This window comes from Molothrus aeneus, chromosome 8 (genome assembly GCF_037042795.1).
Source record: "Molothrus aeneus isolate 106 chromosome 8, BPBGC_Maene_1.0, whole genome shotgun sequence".
NCBI classification, from domain to species: Eukaryota; Metazoa; Chordata; class Aves; order Passeriformes; family Icteridae; genus Molothrus; species Molothrus aeneus.
This window is the reverse complement of record NC_089653.1, coordinates 27,027,670-27,047,500: the sequence shown is the minus strand read 5'-3', so window position 1 is coordinate 27,047,500 and position 19,831 is coordinate 27,027,670. Positions and strand designations below refer to the sequence as shown.

Below are 19,831 nucleotides of genomic sequence, written 5' to 3'. Positions count from 1 at the left end.
AAAAGCACAGGAGCAGACATGCAGGTGCTGTTAAAGAGATGAGAAAATGAATCGTGTTCTTCTGAAAAACCTCAGAAATCAGGCTATACAAACCCTTGCAACAATACTGTCATCTGTTTAAATACTGGGACTATTGGGGAGGGGAGCTCAGCAGTGGTGGGAAGGCTTTCATGTGGTTACATGTTTATTTTATTTAATTTTTTTTGTTAACTCTTTTACTCTGTAGCTTTTACATATTAATATCAGCTCTATGAGAAGAGGGGGAAAATAAAACATTTGGGGAACTAGTGAAGAATCTTTGTATCACAAATACCTACCTGTTTTTAAGAATTCTCTGTAATTGTCCTTAATCTGGTTACTTTACAATTCTTTGTCATCACCATTTCTAAAACTCCCAAATCCTTTCCTGCAGAGTTCAGTATGTATTACTGATACATTACTGGGCACACATGTTCCACAAAGAAGATACCAGACATATAAATGATGTTAAAATACTTGTGCTTCTAAATATATTTATTCAAATACTTCACTGGTCCAAGCTTTCCATATGAAATCCTTCAGAAATCTGACCTGTAAGTAAACTTGACTTTACTCAGCCCTTCTTTTCAGTGGTTACTAGAAAATAATAAAAAATAGCAGTTCAAATACCTGCTTTGCTACAACAGTTAGCAAAAGCAGAGACTAATTTCAGAAAATATACTGAAATATTTGAGAAACTGACCATTAAAACAGGCTTCTTTCTACATATTTATGAGTCATTTTATAACTGGAAGAAAGGTATTCTGGAATACTGATCTCTAGTGTTACATCTACAGATCTACAGCACTCACAAATAAATAATAAATATTGATATGTGTGTAGGTCTCTCTACCTCTACTGTATTTTCAGTGGGTGTAAAATATCCTGTATAATACATAAGCTATTTAAATACCTCACACCAAACTCAAAACACTGTGAAATACCGTGTAATTTTTAAAATGTTTCAGCAAGGGTTTATACTAAAGCAATGCTTTCACTTTCAATACCAGTGTATAAATGTACTTTCCCCATCAAAGATTTTGTGATGCAAACATGATTATTACTGTACCTGATTTGATCATGGTATTCTTGGAGAGATCAAATAATAGAGTTTTTTTCCACCCTTCTTTTTCTAGTGCCTTTTAAAAAAATTCCACTATCAAAGAATGTTAATTTCTAAGGATTGATCTAGAGATTCCTATGTAAGTATACAATTATTAGGGAAGAAGAGGCACAACAGTGAATATTTTAAAGCAATGTAATCAATATTTTTGCTTTGTGTAGATTTCCCTGCAACAATGAACAAAAAGATCTACTTCAGATTTAGAAACTCAGCTTTAAAGGGAAAGCTAGACAACAAAAAGCAAGAAAGTACTCACCTCTTCACGTAATTTTATCAACTGCAACATGAACGCACAAAAAAGATAAAAAGGAAAGAAATGGCAGGAAAGAAAGATCAGTTGTGTGACAGGATACAGAATTAACATTGACAATTTATCTGTTTACATGTTTAGCATTTAAAAATCACAGACAAACACATTAAAAGAACCTAAACATAGACTACATGCAGAGTTTTTTGAACGAATAAAGATCACTTTCTCACACTGTCACATTAAACAAAGAGAATAGTGTGAAATTCTCTTTTAAACCACATCTAAGACACCATCATGAAATAAAGGGGAATGACTTCATAGAAGTCTATATTATAAAGAAAAAAACAAGTTTACTATTCCTCTCTTCGAAGATTGTACAGCTGAAGTGGTTTTGTATATACAAGTTTTCAGAATGTTTTCTGTATATTTTAGTTGTGACAACTGATTTCTTATTTTACTAGCAGATCTAACTTATTAATAGATGACTGCATCTTTATAGCATATATTTCAGTATTTCAATTTTTATATACCTGTGTTCTACTGCAACTATATTATTTAATTTTATTATTGAACTTCATACTGAGGGTTTCTGCCAGGTAAAAAAATGAAGCAGCTTAGTTAAATATCTCAGAATTATGATTTATTGAATAGCATATTTAAAAATAGACAAAGGAATAGGGAACAACATGAAACGTATTTCCCTCAGAAAAGACCCATTCCAGGTTCTTGATCCAGACCACTATACAGTGTGTGTGTGTGTATATATATATATATATATAAAAATATATACACATAGGGGGTGTGTGTATGCTTATATAGTATATAAATTTATATTTATTTATTTATGCTTGTAAATCAACACAATCTAACACAAATAATATTGATCTGGCAGCTTTACTATAAAACTAAATAAAACCCCAGCCTGATTATCAAGCTATGTTGTAATATACTTGCCTCTTAGAGAGATAGATAAATTATTTGTACTGGAACAAAATGTATAATTACTCACAACAAATATCTGCACAAGAATGGCCCTTTATAAAAAAAATTACAGTTCTCTCACCGATTCCAGTTCGAAATTACAACAGCAACACAATTATCTCAGTTTATGCTGATATGTCACCTACAGTTTCATAACATAGTTTTCAACACATGTGTAAGCTGAGAATGTTTACTACTAATAAAGTCTCACCAGCATGAAGGAAACAAAAGAACCTCCATTATTCTCTATTGTCTCATATGGCTCGTCTAAAACTGAAGGTTTGCCTCACCCCATTACCAAAAGGGACAAGAGCTCTAATGAGATGTAATTAGGGGGGCTCCTACACCACCCCAAGCTGAACGGGGCCAGCTCTTCTGCACCCAGCTAAAGGAACTTTGCTACAATTTGGTATAAAGAAAACCACACTGCTGGGCAAACCAGCGCTTAAATTCAAGTGCTTGGCCTATCATAAATTGGTCTCTTTCTCCAGCTCTTCCCCCCCTTTTTCCCCCAAAAAGGCAAACATTAAGGCTCTTTAGAAAGAGAGATCTGGGGGTTGATCACATAGCTATCTTTTCTTTCTGAGGCCACCATTCTTCAGTTGACTATGATACTTAAAGGGCCAAAGTTTAAAACGACTCTCCCGCAATAGAGCCAGTCCGGGCATGCCACCCTGCTATAATCAATGAGAGTTTTAAAATGCTGCACATTTGCTTTTTCAATAGGTCCCAAACAAAAATGTTCTATCTTGTTTGTGCTGCATGGCTGAATTTAAGCTCTGCATGGGATTTGCAGCTAAGCTAAGTAATGGGAGAGGGTTGGGGTTTTTTTAACATTGGCTGAAAGATATTCATTCAAATTAACAAAAGATGTATTTTTCCCCCATTTAACAATACTCTTGATGAAAATGTGTTACCTTTACGTTTCTATTTTGAAACATTATTTTTATTATGTTCACTCCTGAACTGTAAACAGCATTAAGCCGTGCACAGCCACCATTTTAGGTTATGATAATCAGCATATTTTTGAAACAAAGATTTTTTTTTTTCTTTTTTTGCAATACAGAATTCGATACAAGTGGTAATCTGTTCCTTTGTAGGCTAAAAAAAAAAAATCTGGTTTACGCTGGTTTGAACCAGTGGAATCTCTTGTGGCTAAGCCTTCTGCTGTGACTAAAATCAAAACTGCACCACAGAGAGCGAGGGAGCGAGATGGGATGTGTGAGTGAGTGTGTGTGTGTGTGTGTGTGTGTGTGCACGCACGCGTGTGGCCGCGAGGCTCCTCACGTGACCCAAAACTACCGAATTTTTTTTAAAAAGCTGATAACGCCACCGCCGTCTCTGTCCGCATATAGATAACGAATAAATGCTGAACTCTATTAAACGCCCTTTACACATTATCGTGGGTCGAACACACAATTTTCTGAACTTATGATGACAGTCTATTTATTTCGCTATAAACCCTCGGCATGTAACGAACAGATTTGTGTCTGGTAATGATCTGCACTGCCAGGGCTATATGAAATGATACCGACCTTCTTTAGATCTTGGCGAATTAAATTGACCAACTTCACCCCCTGGTCTGTAGCTGAAGTTTGACACACTTTATGCACAGCAAGCCCAAATCTAATATTATCACAACTTTGTAGTCAGAAATTAAGTAGACACAAAATATTTGTTCACCATGAATCACGTATAGAATGTATGGGTATACGGATACGCAGTTTAACCCAATGTGAATTTATTTAAACTTACTAATGAACATAGCTGCAAAAGAGAAAGGAACACTGTTACACCTCAAAAAGTTGGTAATACTGAGCTTCACATAATTTTAGTCGAGAGAAATTTCTGATTTAACCCAACATATACTTTCTCAAAAACATGACTTGCTACATAAAACAGTTCTATTATTATTAAACTGAAGCTACAACTTTAGGTAGTGTATCACTGCACTGAAAAACTCAAAACTTTCAAGGGTTTTGCTAAATGTTGGTGGCCAAGATGACAAACAAGACTTGAAACCAACAGCCTTTTTAAGACCACTCTTGGAAAATAAATAATAACCCAATGCACGCAGTAGTTTTTTGGGATTGGGTTTGTAAGGAGAAACTTTTTTTGATGCAAGAAGGGATATTTCTTGATTTTCATCCTCTGAGTGCTGCATCTAACTACATTCACATGATTCAAATTAAGAAGAAATTAACATATGCTAAACAATGACTTTAGTGAACTCTAGGATCATTAAGAGCACTGTATCACTACCTGTCTCATGAAAACAAGCTGCACTTATTTAAAAAGAAACTTTCAATAGCAGAATTATATAATTCTTACAACTTCTCACAGGAAATGCCTTTATGCTCTAGCTGGTAACATCAGTTAAATTTTGGTATAGCCATTAGAAGGGAACTGTATTCCAAGTTATTCTGAGTGTCATCTAGACACGATGGCTAGTACTTTTGGGAGACATGTAAGGAAAATGAAGACAAAAGAAAAATCACTATTACCTATTCTTCAATCTGTTCTTTGTACTTCAATCTTTCTTCCTGAGAGAACAACTGGAAACTTATACCTACCATCCTATTCATTACAGCTTATAACTTGGCTGTGGTTTGCTATAATTTTACCTTTGAAACTCTACTGAAAAAAGAGAAGCGGAATGAGGAAAAGATTCAGATAATTTAGCTTTCCAATAGTGATCTGTTTTATTTGTAGTTTTTTAATATGGTCATACTAGCCAGCAAGCATTAAGTTCCTTTTGTCTTCTCTCTCCACCAAAAACATCATGCAAATGTATATCACAATGACAAAGACCAACAACTCATATCTCACAACCCTGACTACCCAGGTATTCAATATTTCTACTGGCAGATTTTACCAATTTTTGTGGTTTGGCACAGGAGCAATTTTGAGCTGGCAAGTTTTTTCAACACCTCCTCTGTCATAAAAGGAATCCTTGCTCTCCTCTTTCACAGTTGGTGACTGAATTGGGGAAAACAAACCCACCATTTTCCAGTTAAACTAATTTAACCTAATCCAAACTGAGAAGTAAAAATCCTACAATATTAGGGTCAGGATCAGTCCACGTACCTATATTTATTCCCATGAGACAAAACAAAAACAAGCATTTGAAACATCTTCAAATATTTTAAATCGCTTCAAGTTATACCTGAGCATCCTTTCATCATTTACTTCAAGTTTTCTACTGATATAATAATGTATATGAGTGAAAGCATATTAAACCTGGGGTCACTGAGTTAAACACAACAATATCTCATGTTCAGTGTCTGGTAAGAACACCCAAACCTACATGTGATTTTGAAAGCTGTACACTCTAATAAGCTCAATACCAGCTGAAGTTTTTGCACTAACTGCTTGCACCTGCATCTACATGTACATAAGTACAGGTATAAATAAAGATATTTAATGAAAAAAAGAGAATATGATATTTATTATAGAAACAACACAATAAATAATATATTTTAAAAATCCTGGCATTCACATATTTAAAAGAAATTAGGTGACTCCTTTATAGTGCTATTTCATTATATTTTTCAAGAAAGGAATGAAGAATTTTAAAAGGTACAGAGGTAATAATTTCAAATTGAGGTATAGAAAAGGATTTTGATCACCTAAAAAACTATACAAGAGTCCTTCAGCAGACAAATTTTTCTTCCATATAAATAGTGGTCATTTGGAAGAAAAAGCCCAAAGCTGAAAAATGGTTGAAGGTATCATTTAGCTCTTTGAGATGAGAACATGTCTCTTTCACCAAGTTTGGAAAAAAGACCATCAGTCACAGCAAGTGCTCACATGAACCAGTTATTTAAACATTCTTTAAAAAGTGAAAATAAAATATTTTATCTTATCCCTACACATAAGATATTCTGTTATAAGTAAAGCTTCTTATCACAATTGCCCTTTTATGTCTGAATTCACACCTTTTTTTTTTCTTGAAATGTAAAAGTAGCAGCACCTTAAGAGAAATAAAATGAGGACCTTAACAGCTTCACAGGACTTCATTTACAATCATGACATACAGACTGTGAAACTCTTCTCCCAAAAATAATCCTCTCCATAAAGTCATCATTTAGGTATAAAATCCCCTCTTTATTTTACTCAAATTTTGCAATGTCCCCTATCATATATAAATATGAAGATTAGCATCCTTTAAATTTAAGTCTTCACATAGATATCAGAGCTGCTATACTCCAGTCATGTCTTCAGATAATGTATCCCGTGTCTAATTTCATTCATGTATGAATTAAAGTCTATTACAGAGTTTAAAACTTCCTGAGTATGTCTAAAATACTCTATAAGATTGGGGTTATGGTGTCTGTGTTCTGAAAGTTCTTGTACAAGGTAAGTCTACAAGACTTTATTTTTTCTGTCCTCAGTGAAGCTGAGCCTATACTGAGCGTAGAAGATGCAAAAAAATTTCAGAACATTGTTCTGATCCATTTCCTTATTTAATAACACATTTATCAAGTAAAAATTTAAACCATTTTTCTTTCATTAGCAAAATAATTTGGATTCTATCTGGTCAGAAGAGAAAATATGACCGGTAGGAAAACTTTTCAGCTAACTTCTAACTCAAAAAATACAAGACTTGGATAACATAAATTTTAGGAAGAAAAGAAATATTCTCCTTTCAGACAGAGTGTCAAACAAGTTTCATCCCAAAAAGAAATATTAACAGGTGGGTCAAAGTCTCCTGAATAAAGCGTTGCCATCACAGTCTATCAGGATCCTCACTGTAGTATGCAGAACAGCAATACGGGTACAAGATTTTAAAAAAGCCCCAGGATTATCAAGCTTTCATTCATTAAAAGAGGTGGATAGCACTCTGCATCCTAGTACAACATGCATTATGAAAGCACGCTCTTATTAGTACAACTTGTGTTTTTGGTACAAGGAGAGAAAATCTGGTTAAAGAAGGAATCACACAAGGAAACTGAGTGGGATACTGCCTAATTCTGAGAGCTCACTTTCATTTGTTTTGCCTGCCAGTGTTGATTTAATTATACTGCATTATTATCAAAGCTGCATTATGTACTTTTTTATTCCTTTTACATGTGTTTGAGGTGAAGACCTTGGCTTTGTCGGCAAACAGCGTGTTTCAAGTTATTTCTTAAGTACTAAATAATAAAGAAAAGAGAAGAAAAGATTTTTTTTGAGATAGCAGACAGTGATCACAAGTTAAAGGGTTAAATGTAAGATCTCCAAGAAACATTTTGAAGTTGATTAAGACCCCAGCTTTGCATTAAACAGTATCACTTCCACATGAGTTGTTGCTAATGCTGTTAAGGAGCAGCTTGAGAAGCCCAGTGTGCCAGTGACCTCCTTCACCCTCCAGCCACCCACTAGGGCTTCTTGATTAGCATCCTACCTGGTTCTCTGAGGAATTCCCGTCATCCCCTAGGAGTTCATTCCGCACCTCATCACTGTAGGCGATTCGTGACCTTTTCTGTAAAACAAAAAGAAAAAAGGGTTAGGAAGTAACGCTCCGAAGCCATTGGTATCAAGGCTGATCATCTTAAACCTCGAGAGCCCCCTAATGGATACCTATTTGATTAAAAAAAAAAATAAAATCTGCAAGTGAAAGTTATTACAAAGTTCTTCAACTGCTGTACCTTAATAAATCTGCATGGCAAAACTATGGGATTTCTAAGACAGTCACACCCTCAACATTGCAGCAACAAAAGCAACTTCTGTGAAGCTTGAGATTTGTAACATTTGAGGCGAGGCAATATATACTAATAGTAGAAGCATTGAAAAAATGCCAGTGCAGGAACCAAACACATTTTTCTGAAGAACACTTGCTAGCAGGTCAAAGAACACAATGTTAACAGCAATGGCAGCAATACCACTAGACAGGAAAGGAAGACAGAGCTTTTCCCATATTAAAAAAAACCCAAAAAACAAAAGCCGAACCCGAACAACACTAATGTGATGTATCTGATTCAATTTAAAGATGTAAAAAATTAACAAGCATTTCCTATGCTGCTAAGGCTGCTGGGAAAGGATCAGAAATTAAAGGGCAAAAGAGAGGAGAGAAAATAACACCACAAGGAAACATTGATTTTCAGCAGTTCATGGAAACACCACAAAACTGACACAGTCATCCATGGGATCATTATGACAGACAGGATATTAAGTAAATTCACAGTTTATGAGCACCAGATTTGCTCTTGAACGGATAATTCTGTTGATTCTAAACTAGATCAAGTGCCAAGCACTGGAAAGCAAATGTGTGATGATTAGCAAGGTAGCAGAGGATTCAATGGAGCAATGGGGAAGGCCACAATGAGAACATCAGGCCAGCTTTCAATTTCCCTGTTAGCCAAATAACAGGCTATGACTCAGTTAATATTCCCACACTTACCATTAAAGGAGGGATTGAATTTTGAACATATTGTCCAATTTACTTTCTTTTTCAGAGTAGTTATGGTAATTTTTACACCTCATCAGAGGAAGAAACCCAAGAGCAACAAAGACTAAGCTGTAGGGCCTTCCTTTATTGATGGGGGCTTCCCTCACACCCTGCCATGATAGTGACTGCCAGTAGGAACTCAGAAAAAATTAATCCCTCTTCAAACCTCCCCCGCTTGGGCCATCATGCCAAAACTTGTGCTTGGGACCAAGGCACAGGAAAAGAATGCTAGAAATTCTACTGAGCACAGGGAAATTCATCACCTTAGTAACAAAGAGTTTTGGAAGTGGGTCATCCTTTGTGCAAGGGACCTAGCAGCGAAATAAGCCTTGTATGGGTCACCTCAGAGCAAAACATTTTAGCTCTTTATGCTGGGTAGCTCCCCTTTATTACCAACATGATCACTACAATGTTTACACATTTGTGATTCACTTGCCATCAGATCCCAAAGCTACAGATGTATGTAGGAAGGACAAAGCCCTGGACCACGGACCCACTGCAAGAGGTGAATTGTGCCAAATCTTTTGGAGATCTCAGCTGTCACAGTTTCATACTAACCCAGCTAAAGTAGTCTACAGCATTAAAGGAAATGAGAACCTTTAAACAGGCTGTGGTATCAGAGCTGCCTGTTTAAATTATTCATTTCATCACTATGGGGGACTAAAACACTCCACAGTATGCAAGAATATCATATGGAGATAGGTTTTGTTTTTCTCTTTTCTCACCAAAAAGCCAACAAATTGGCATAGATTGCTCAATTACATTATTTTCCTATTTTCATTTTATACACATCAAACAAGGAAGGAAATTACAAATATATAACAATAAATATCTAATCATCTTTTCTGATTAAGATTCAATCTTAGGACCTCATTTGAGGTCTAGTAGTTCAACTGTACAGTTTCTTCCAATTTCACCAAATGACTCAGCCCCATTGATCCTGTTAGTGTTGAACATATTTATCATTATTAGACTGAGATGAGGAGCACGATGCTTCATGAGCTTGTTCTCTAGTGAACAAGCTTCCTAATAATATGTAGGGACTGAAATGGTCCTTGATTACACATCATTTATTTGAAAGATATAACTGGATGAAATTATCATTCTTAAGAGCCTGCATGGGAGAAAGGAAAAAGAATATACTTCATGGGAAAGAAATAAATGTTAATAGCAATACAATTTTTAGAGGCCCTTTATATTCCTTTATTATCATCATCAGTGAACTTAATAAATATATTTGTATCATTGTTCTTTGATTGTAATAATCTGTCAGGATCTAAAAATCAGAAATTTTATTTAAAGAAATAATGCTTTGGCTACAATTAGATAGAACTCTTTGCCATAATCAATAAATAATTTGATACTACTTTTGATCACAGTTTCACTACCAAATGAATCAATAATATAAAAGGAAAGGTCTTTGAACTAAAGTGTTCATTTATTCTTTCAGGATTTGTCCAAAATATCAATATCTTGAAACACTATTCTTATTTTTATTAAAGTATTATTGGTTAACATTTTTAAATGTGGCTATTAAGATTTATTCAGCTTGTCTGAACTCAATAATTAAGTTTTTTTATTATTTTTTTTTATTTCATAACCTTCAGCTGTTTATAAATATATATACTTTAGCCAAATGCAAGAATGATAGTTTGAGCTGGAAATGTCACACACTCTGCTACATTTTGAAGGAACCCAATTCATAATGCATTTTATAAATAGTTAATGACTTCTATACATAAGCTAACCAGGCAAATCAAGAAATTGTCAACATTTTTAGTCTTAGTTGTCAGTTACCACTGTCTACTGGTACTTTATATGTATGTTTCTAGAAAAGACAGAAGCTTTACAGAGTTTGTAATCCAAGGCATTTCTGGGCAGCTCAATATAGGTTTAAGAGGTTCTGTGTGCAGTTTTTTGTCTGCAAAGCTCTGTCACATATAGAAGTTTTCCTTGTATTTTATATTTTCTTGTATATACCTAGACAAAAAGTCTCAGCACACAAGTGGTTTTGCTCAATGAATGTGTTTGCAGTTGAGCATAGTGTGTGCCCAAACACAGAGACACAAAAGGGTTAAGCTACTTTCTGCAAGAACTTCAGCACTCAGAAAGTTTCAGGGGCTGTTTTAAATGTACTACAGTACCCAGACCTTCTGACAAGGAAGAATTTCTGATTCCAGGCAGATCTCTCTTGGTTTATGAACAGGATTTTTGCATACTGATTGGGTGATTTCCTTAAAGCCCTGTTCAAACAGATACACTTGCTCAGTTCTGTCTGGCAATTTGGCTTTAAACAATCTGTCTACTTGACCCAAGCCTTAACATTTCCCAATAGAACTGAATGTGTTCATAGGCAAGCCCAGCTAAATTAGAATTGAAATGAATTAACTCAGCTTAAACTAATTAGGATCTGTGATCAGCAGCACCACCCCCCTGTATGATTCTACATGTGAAGCAGGGTACACGTAACCAGACTGTAAGAATTCTGCTGTACCACTAATCTGAGCATACCAATGAAGTTCTTCTATTACTAAAGCATATGAGAAGTTAATTTCCATGGCCTACACATGGCAAAGCAATTGCTTAAATTGCCTCACCTGGGAATTTAATACAATGTTATCATCAGACCAGCCACACTGTAAATAGATTTATAATGCTTTCCATGTGCTAGGCTAGGTTGCATATGAATTAAGTAATGATCTGGTATTACAATACATTCAGCTAGTTCCCACATCTGGCAGACAGGATATTTTGCTAAATTACTACCTATACAGATACATCACAACATAAAAACAGAGAAGGTAATGGGAAGAGAAACAATCTACATGGTGTATGACCGAATTTTACACGGTAACCAAATAAGATGTAGATAGAAAGAGGTATCCAAAATAATCTATTTCCAACATCTGCACAACAGAACACATACTTATTCATTTCTATTCAATTTTGGCCTAATTTTCCGCATTCTATACTTTAATTACCATCCACATTCTGAAATGTTCCCATTAGTGAAGGCCAGAACTAGCCAGTGCCCCCTCACTCCAATGCACTTCCAGCAATCAGCCAAATAATTGATATAAAGTATTGCACATTTTCATACATGAACTAAAGAATAGCTTTCCCCCTCCTAAATGCTAAGCACCCCCAAACAGATGAGCAAATGTAGGTGCATTTCAGACAAAAGACCCAGCAGATCCTTTTATCCCAACCTTTCAGTTTTTCAGGCTCAATGTTTTAAGAACAGATTAAACAGATTTTTCTGGTGGAATAAGTGTAAACAACAAAAAGGCTTATTTATCCACAAGCATCTGTTTTCATACAAAATTTATTAGAATTTCCAAGTATATATACATGTTTTTAAAAATCTCCAGGCACCTGTTTCACAGTTTGGCCCTGCTCAAAATGTAAATAAATACTTGAGATTAACAGAACAAGAAATAATTTGTGGGAATATATCAGATTTTATTTTGTGTTCTTTGACAGTAGTCACTTCTGCCATTTGCTAAAAGCAAGGTGAAAAAAGTGACCTGATCCCCAAATGGACAGCTAAATACTGCAGAAGATACTCCTTCATCTCTGCCTTTTGGAATAGGCATTAAGTATTTCTTGCTGAGCACAAATGGAAAAGATACAGTTGAACAAATTTAGAGGAAAAGTGGCCCTACTTAACAATCTTAAAGCTTATATTGAAAGAGAAACCCAAACTGATTTCTTAGCAAACAAGAAATACTGGAATTTCTTTTCTATTTGAAAAATTGTGTTCAAACATCAGTTTTCAAAATTTATACTTAAATTTAATTTTCAAAACCATATTTCTCTGTAAAGGTCATCAAGGAACAACAAACTAGACACTTCAGACTGCAATTCCAAAGGGGTTTCCAGTTCCTAAGTGCTGAGTTTTTAGCAATTGGGTGCATGAAGAAGGAAAATTGTGCTAATATACAACCTGGTGCAATGCAGGACTTCCAAGCATTTCCTTAAGAAAACTGAGGAAAAAAACCCCAAATGAATACATTCCTGTCCAAAAGTAAATAAAAACTATTCCACAAATCCACTGAAACTTCTGATTGAAAGAATCAATTTAACAGTACATGTCAGCTGGCAAAAGTCAATGTCTCAGCCACCCCCAGTGCTGCCTCCCTCCCTGCACACGCAGAGAAGAGGCTGCAGGCAACTCTGGAAGAGAAACAACTCAAACCCCGTGTTCTGCCACTCTGCCAAATGTCAGCAGCTTCCTGCAACTGCACTGAGAAATCAGACTTCAAGTGCTAATGTGAAATTAATGCAGAGATCCTATCATCCATCTTAAATAGATGTCACAGGTCCATAAATCTTCTTTTCAATAATCCTCATCAAACACACTTTTAGTTTCATTATGGGGTGAGGGCAGGGGGGAAGGTCAAGCAAACCCCCAGGAGGACACATTTTGTTATGTTGATGGTGAAAAATGCAGCCTCTGCCCACAAAACTACTTCCACCTCAAACTCAGGACCAGTGGATCACTTGTGTCACCAACGAGGCAGATGCTTAAACTGCTACATTGCACCTGCTGCGGGTAGGGAAGGAAACAGGTGACCTGAGAGAGAACGGAAATTCACTGTTTTTGTGAATTTATGGAGTAACAGAGGATGGTTCCTATCATGAAAAAGACAGTTCTATTTAGAAAACCAGCTTTTATTTACCTGAACTCAAACTTGTAAACTTAACAACCCAGAAATGGAAAGATTTTTTTAAAATTCAAAAGGTTGGAACTAGCTGACCTCTGCCTCATTCTGTTTTTAGAGAATGATCAAATATTCACTATGATTACTATGGAAATCTATGGAAACATCTAAAGAAACCTAATATAATGCAATACAACAGTTATAAATCCAAGCATAGAAAATTTCAGGTGAGTACTGCTTGGATTTGAATAGTACTCTCCAAACATAAAAAGGAATAACTCCCCTTAGCCTGGCATGTAAATCAATTTTGTTTTTCTTTTTATTATAACCGCTCATCTTTGCTTGTTTGAATTACCACATACTAATTCCAAACCTTGGTCCCTCCATATACAGTATTTTATTCTTTCATCAGAATTTAGTATCTCCAAGATGCCTGTAGTTCTAGGCTGTTCTGCACAGCAGTTTGCCAGCCTTTTTACTCATGTGCCATAATCTCAAAATGTGCCAGGCATCAGCTGCTGCAGGATGGAAGACTGGGTATATCTGCAAATTTAACTGTAACATCTCTGTAGGCCAACAGTGATGCATGACCTCTGCACTGCTGACTTGCAGTTATTCCACTGTCCACTGTTACCCACAGCTCACAGCCTGTTCCTGTAATGTGCTTTTCAGTACTCTAATTTCAGTATTTCATCCAACCCCCTTCTATGGATTCCTTCAAATGACCATTATTAAACTATCTTCTTTCATTACAAAGCCCATCTTTTCACATCTACTTAGCTGGCTGAGTTAACCAACTTCTCTATTCAGTCACTGGAAATTCCTTTAAATTGTGCATGAGATCACATAAATTCACTCCTTCTCAGATCCACCTTCCTGAAAAGCATGTTGCTTCCTTGTAACCACCCTCTGTGTGTTCAAAGACCAGTCTGATAATTTAGATTGTTGAATTAAAAGTTGGTTGTTGTGCTTTTTGCTTTGATACATACAGCCACATATATTGGCTAATTTGCTGACAAAGGATTTGCAACTTGCAGACCCTTTTTACTATGGCCATTTCTGTCATCAGTGCTGGAATAAAAGGCAAGAGCAAGGCTGGAAAAGGGGGAACACCCTCTCTTCCCAACTCAGAAAACAGTTTAAAATAAAGACACCTCAGGTGAAAGACCACACCTGATGCAGGTTCAAAGTAATCTACACACTGAAAATTAATTGGGGTGTAGGGGGACTAAGTGGGATAAATTCTGCTATTTAGAGCACAGGTTCACAATTGGTCTTGAAGTGAAAAAGGACATGTCCAGACTGTGGCCTCAAAAAAACCCTATCTGTATGCAAAGAATAGGAAGAGCCAAAATCAAGTATTCTTGATAGAGAAATTAATCCTTAATTCATGTTCAGGCTAACCTGCAGAAAATATTTAAGTATATCAATATGATCACTTAATTCATTTACTGTGTCAAATCTGAGAAGACTCTCACCCCTAAAACAGACTTTCAAAGTCATGTGAGGCATTGGAAGTCAGTCACTAATATCATACAGGCTGCTGTTTTTCTACAGAAGTCTCTGTGAGATCTGAATAACTTCCATTTAAAGACCAGCTGAACTAGGCTACAAAAATAAGCTTATTTTGAGAATGGTTTATCTACAGCAGGTTTTTGAAATGTAATATATACATGTAAGAATTACAAGTTTCTCAGCAAAACTACCTTTTAGGGAAAATTGTTAAAGGTAATGGTGGAACAGAGAACTCCTAGTGCCTTTTAAAAGCACACTACAAAGCTTATGTTTCTTTTATGAAATTTTTATTGGTTATCTCCACTCATCTCCTTGCTGTAATGACCTAAGCCATGTATTTTAGTGCTTTCTTTTATAACTATGAGTTTGGTTTTGCGCCTTTTCTAATAAAGTCTATTTTACCACACAGTTTCATTTATCCAACTAATGCTATTTAGAGGACAAGGAGCAACTACACATCACAGTCATGTACTTCAGACAGTTTTGTGGTCCAAAGACTTTATGCTGTGTGGTAGTGTGTAATTAAGATAAATGTTTTCTAAGCCTTGGAGATGGAAGATAAACTCCAGTGTGTTAGACCAACAGGCAGATGAACTGAGAAAATAAAAATATGGAGCCATTTTCCTCCAAGGGAGGAAGTTTAATAAGAATGCCAACTTTTAAAGAGTGCTCCCAGAGACACTAAAGCAGAGAGGAAAAAAATCTTAAGGAGGCTCAAGATTTTCTAACTAATTAGTTCACACTAATTAGCTCATGGTGAAGGATGATAAACATCTCAGATAAACCAAAACATTAAATGTTCATTAAAATACCTTTGTTTCAGCCAGCATCTCCATCTGGAGCCCAGGTTCCCATTGCTAACAGTAACAAGACACCTGCTGGTACAATCCACCAGCTCCTTCCTTTCCCAGAAAAAAAAGCATCCAAGTTTCACTTCCTTCCTCTTAATTGCCCTTATCAGTCTGTACCTAACTGTAAATGAAAACCTGTAAATGGGCTGAACCAGTTGCCATTTTTGAACACTACCATCACCTTTTTCAGCTCTTCCACTCCCTGGATTTCTAACAGTAGGCAAAGACCAGGAAAGATGGTATTTTTTAGGCTTTCCAATTAAAAGTACAATTTTGCTACAGAGCTCAGTTCTCTTAATAAATTATACATTTTGTCCACTGTGAACTCCAAGTGTAAAAGCCAAAATGAAACCATAAAGACAGATCTCATTTTGGACATCCAGAATGAGGACAGGGAGAATGAGATGTTTCTAAGGCAGCTGAATTGTCCCACCTCCATTCGTGCTACTCTGATAGGATCTATTTTAAATCAAAGAAACTTAAGCAAACCTTTCCAAAAATACTTTCTAGTCCATAAAAATCTATTTTTAGACACTGTCCTTTTTTTACTGAACACACACACTCTCAGCAGCATCCTTCCAGTCATATATCGCTATATGCTTAATTTCTGAAAATACACAGAATAAGAAATTTTCAGTTGACCCCTAAGAATATTAATCACAATGTGAAGAATCCTATTCCACGAGAGTAGGATATGATAATTCCTGATCCCACCATTAGATAATAATAAAATAATGCTTGATGCAAAGAACAATTAAATAGACACATTGTGTAATTATGGTGGTTTGCATACAAACACACCCACAAGGTACCCATTCTGTGTATTTCACTGCAAACACTGAACTATAAGCAAATTAGCTCAAATTATTGATTAATGAAAAGGGAAATGAAAAATACTTTGTGTATAACATGGCCCTATCAAAACTAATTTTTGGATCTTGCTGTTCATTCTTCCTGAATTTATTATTTTTGCACTGACATGATTTAGCTGAGATTCCTTTCCTTCCTTCTAGAACATATGCACTTGCAGACAGACATGTTGCCTTGCTCGAAAAAGATAAAAAAAATTGTCTGAGTTTAGTAATTTTAGTAGTTTAAGTGGCCACAATTTGGCTTTGAAGTTTGCAGCAGATTGATGGGGGAGTAAATCTGTACTTTCACTGCTCCCCACCAGGCACTACTGGGACAGCACCAGTTGTTTCATGCTGTGTTAAATCAATAGCTAATATGGTAAAATACTAACCCGATGTTCAGACATGGCATTTTCTAGTTTTATCACAAGCTGATGATGAGCAGTTCTTGCTTTGCACTACCTGAGATAAAAGTCAGTAACTAATCCACTACCTCTAATTTATTGAAAATCCACTACCTCTAATTTATCAACCCAAAGTCCTTCTCCTTTTTATACTGCCTCTCCATTTTTCAGTCTCCCCATTCAGTGAAAATACTTGTTAAAATATTCATTCAAGTGGATGAAAAAATATAATACACATAGCTACATGAAAAATAACCATACCAACCCATTCCCTACTTTGTTTATTTCTTTAGAGCTCAAGTCTTAAGCCTAATAATACAGTGTAAGGGAAAGGCAGTATACTTATAGAAAATATTGATATTTACATATATTTGGTATTTAAAGTGTCTCTCTAATAGACAAACTCCATCTAACTTACTGTTTTTTCCTGTTACCTGTGGCATAGTCAGGAATTCTACCTCCAAGTGGACCAGCATACCACACAAAGAATAATGAGCAACACCAATACTGGCAGTAGCTCATTTCACACTAAACACTGATGTCCATACTCCAAAAATTCACTGAGTATTTCTGTTCTGTCCTTGTTACTATGTTGTCACCAACAATGCTTACACATTTCTATTGATCTTGTTTATAGCTGCCTAGATTTTCACTGTCAAGACAATGTAGTGTGAACCTTAAGGAAAGTCTCACTTGATGTATGACTGCATAAAGGCTGTTATCACAGTCAAAGCTTCAATTAGTCCAGAACTTGTACTGCCTCCTATAGTGGCCATTAATGGATAATAAGGAGAAATCTTAAGAAACAGAGCAAGGATGGAATTATTTTCATTTCAGTAAACGCCGCTTGTTTCTGTTGATCAGCAGTTCAGGGAGTCTGAGATACATCTAAGAGCTTCACACTTAATAATAAACCTTGGTGGTTACTGCTTAAATAATACTTCTTTTATTTAAATAACAATTGAAGAGTGGCATTCATACACAAAAAGATGTTCAGATCTCAGTATTAGGACAAAGATTAAATTCAAAAGTTATCCTACTTTTCACTTGAAAAAACTTGAGTGAAATTCCAAACAAAGAAGCTAACAATTAAAGTATCAAAAGCAATTAATTTGTACCACAGAGTGTTGTAATATCTCTTCCATGAAGGACATTTTTGTAATAAGAATTTAATTCTGAGGATCTCATCTTTACATGGTGAATTCCAGAATAAGACAAAGATTACCTAATGAATTACTTCCCAATTTCAGCTCATACAAGTTAGTTGCTCTCCCAGTCTCCTAACAAGCTATGGCAAATATTCAAATTATTCATATTAGAAAAATAGAACTATACTCTACAGTCATATTATATTTCTGCTCAGTTCCTTTGAAGTGCAAGAAAGGCCCAGTACCATTTGACCAAACATCTGTCCCTCCACCCCAGCAGCTGTTCTTGCATGGCACAGTGTAGAAACTTCTGGTATAACAAAGCTGTTAGCATCAAACACAGATGATCTGATACAAAGCCAAACAAAGTTTGATAGCATATGGCAAACATAATAGTTGCAACACCAACTCATGAACCTGACATGCAAAACCAACGTGGAAAGAATATAAGGAACTAAAGGAAGAAAAAATTGTGTAGCACATATCTGAGTTTTATTCCTGAGTATTCAAGGACAGACAAATTTATGCAATAATTTCAGTCTAAAATTTCATTACCACTGTCCAATGCTACTATGAGCAGCTCTATGGTTCTACAGGACAATGACAACCTTTATCACAGGATCATAACAGATTTCAAAAATTTCTGAAGTAGTGGCCTCACATAAAAAGTTTAGAACATTGTTGGGTGACAGCTTATAGATTTTTCCCTTAAAACAATATGTATATTCCTGATAATTCAGGATCCTGCAGTAAATCACAAGACTGATACTTGAGCATTAACTCCAAAACATAAGTGATTCCACAGTTAAGCAGGAAAATGGGAAGCATAGTTGCACATAGCTGACTAGAAGTACATTTTTATTTAAGGATGAAAAGCTATTATTGCACCTTAAAAAGTATTCTGTCAGAAAGTGTTTGCTAAACCATTGGGATTCCTAGTTTGTATTTCACATTTTGGATCTAAACACCTCATCAAAAAGAGGATATTTCAGTTATTTATCACATCCTGAAAGAATCATTGCAGGGGATCAGTAGGAGCCAGTATGTGTTTTCCTAAACTGTATTTCCATAGATGGCCACTAAAACTGACACATTTGTTTGTGCCACTCTGGGAAAAACAGTTGAGACCTTGTGGCTGGATTTCCTCCTCCAGTGTATTATGGATCTACTTTGACTAAACAGATAAAAGTACAGAAATCACCACAAAGCCACAAACCAGATCCATAGAATAATTTATTTAACACTATCTGCTAAAGGGGAGAAGCACTCTAAGACTTTCCCAATCACTCTAATTTCTTATAGGGGCATCCCTGATGTCAGTGTCCTGTTTTTCTCAGGGGCTGGATAGTCCCCATGGTTATTAAGAAGAAACTACCCGTCCACTATCTCAAAGAGAAAGGTGCACATACATATTTCTCCTTTGTCTGTTTGATTTACAGACCTGAGGAATATGGATTACCTCTGTTATCTGCACAAACAAGCTCTACTAGAATCTTGGCATTCAGTCAACTTTTATCTTGGGGACCCCAAATTGTACTGTTAGGCAACACAGAGCACCTATCTCGACTGAATTGTCACACAAATAGATTTTTGTCA

The 19,831-nt window shown here is 35.7% G+C and overlaps 1 protein-coding gene across 4 annotated transcripts in view; it reads right to left on the bottom strand.

Moving 5' to 3' along the window:
- Positions 1-19,831, bottom strand: part of VTI1A (vesicle transport through interaction with t-SNAREs 1A) — a 256,410-nt gene that overhangs the window by 198,113 nt on the left and 38,466 nt on the right. For 2 of the 4 annotated variants that reach the window (XM_066555024.1, XM_066555022.1), the window contains exons 4-5: positions 7,759-7,836; positions 1,398-1,418 (exon numbers count right to left, since the gene is read on the bottom strand). In XM_066555024.1, the coding sequence (XP_066411121.1) occupies positions 1,398-1,418; positions 7,759-7,836 (99 nt within the window). The remainder of the gene's footprint in view (positions 1-1,397; positions 1,419-7,758; positions 7,837-19,831) is intronic. The other 2 variants (XM_066555025.1, XM_066555023.1) reach the window with 1 other exon arrangement.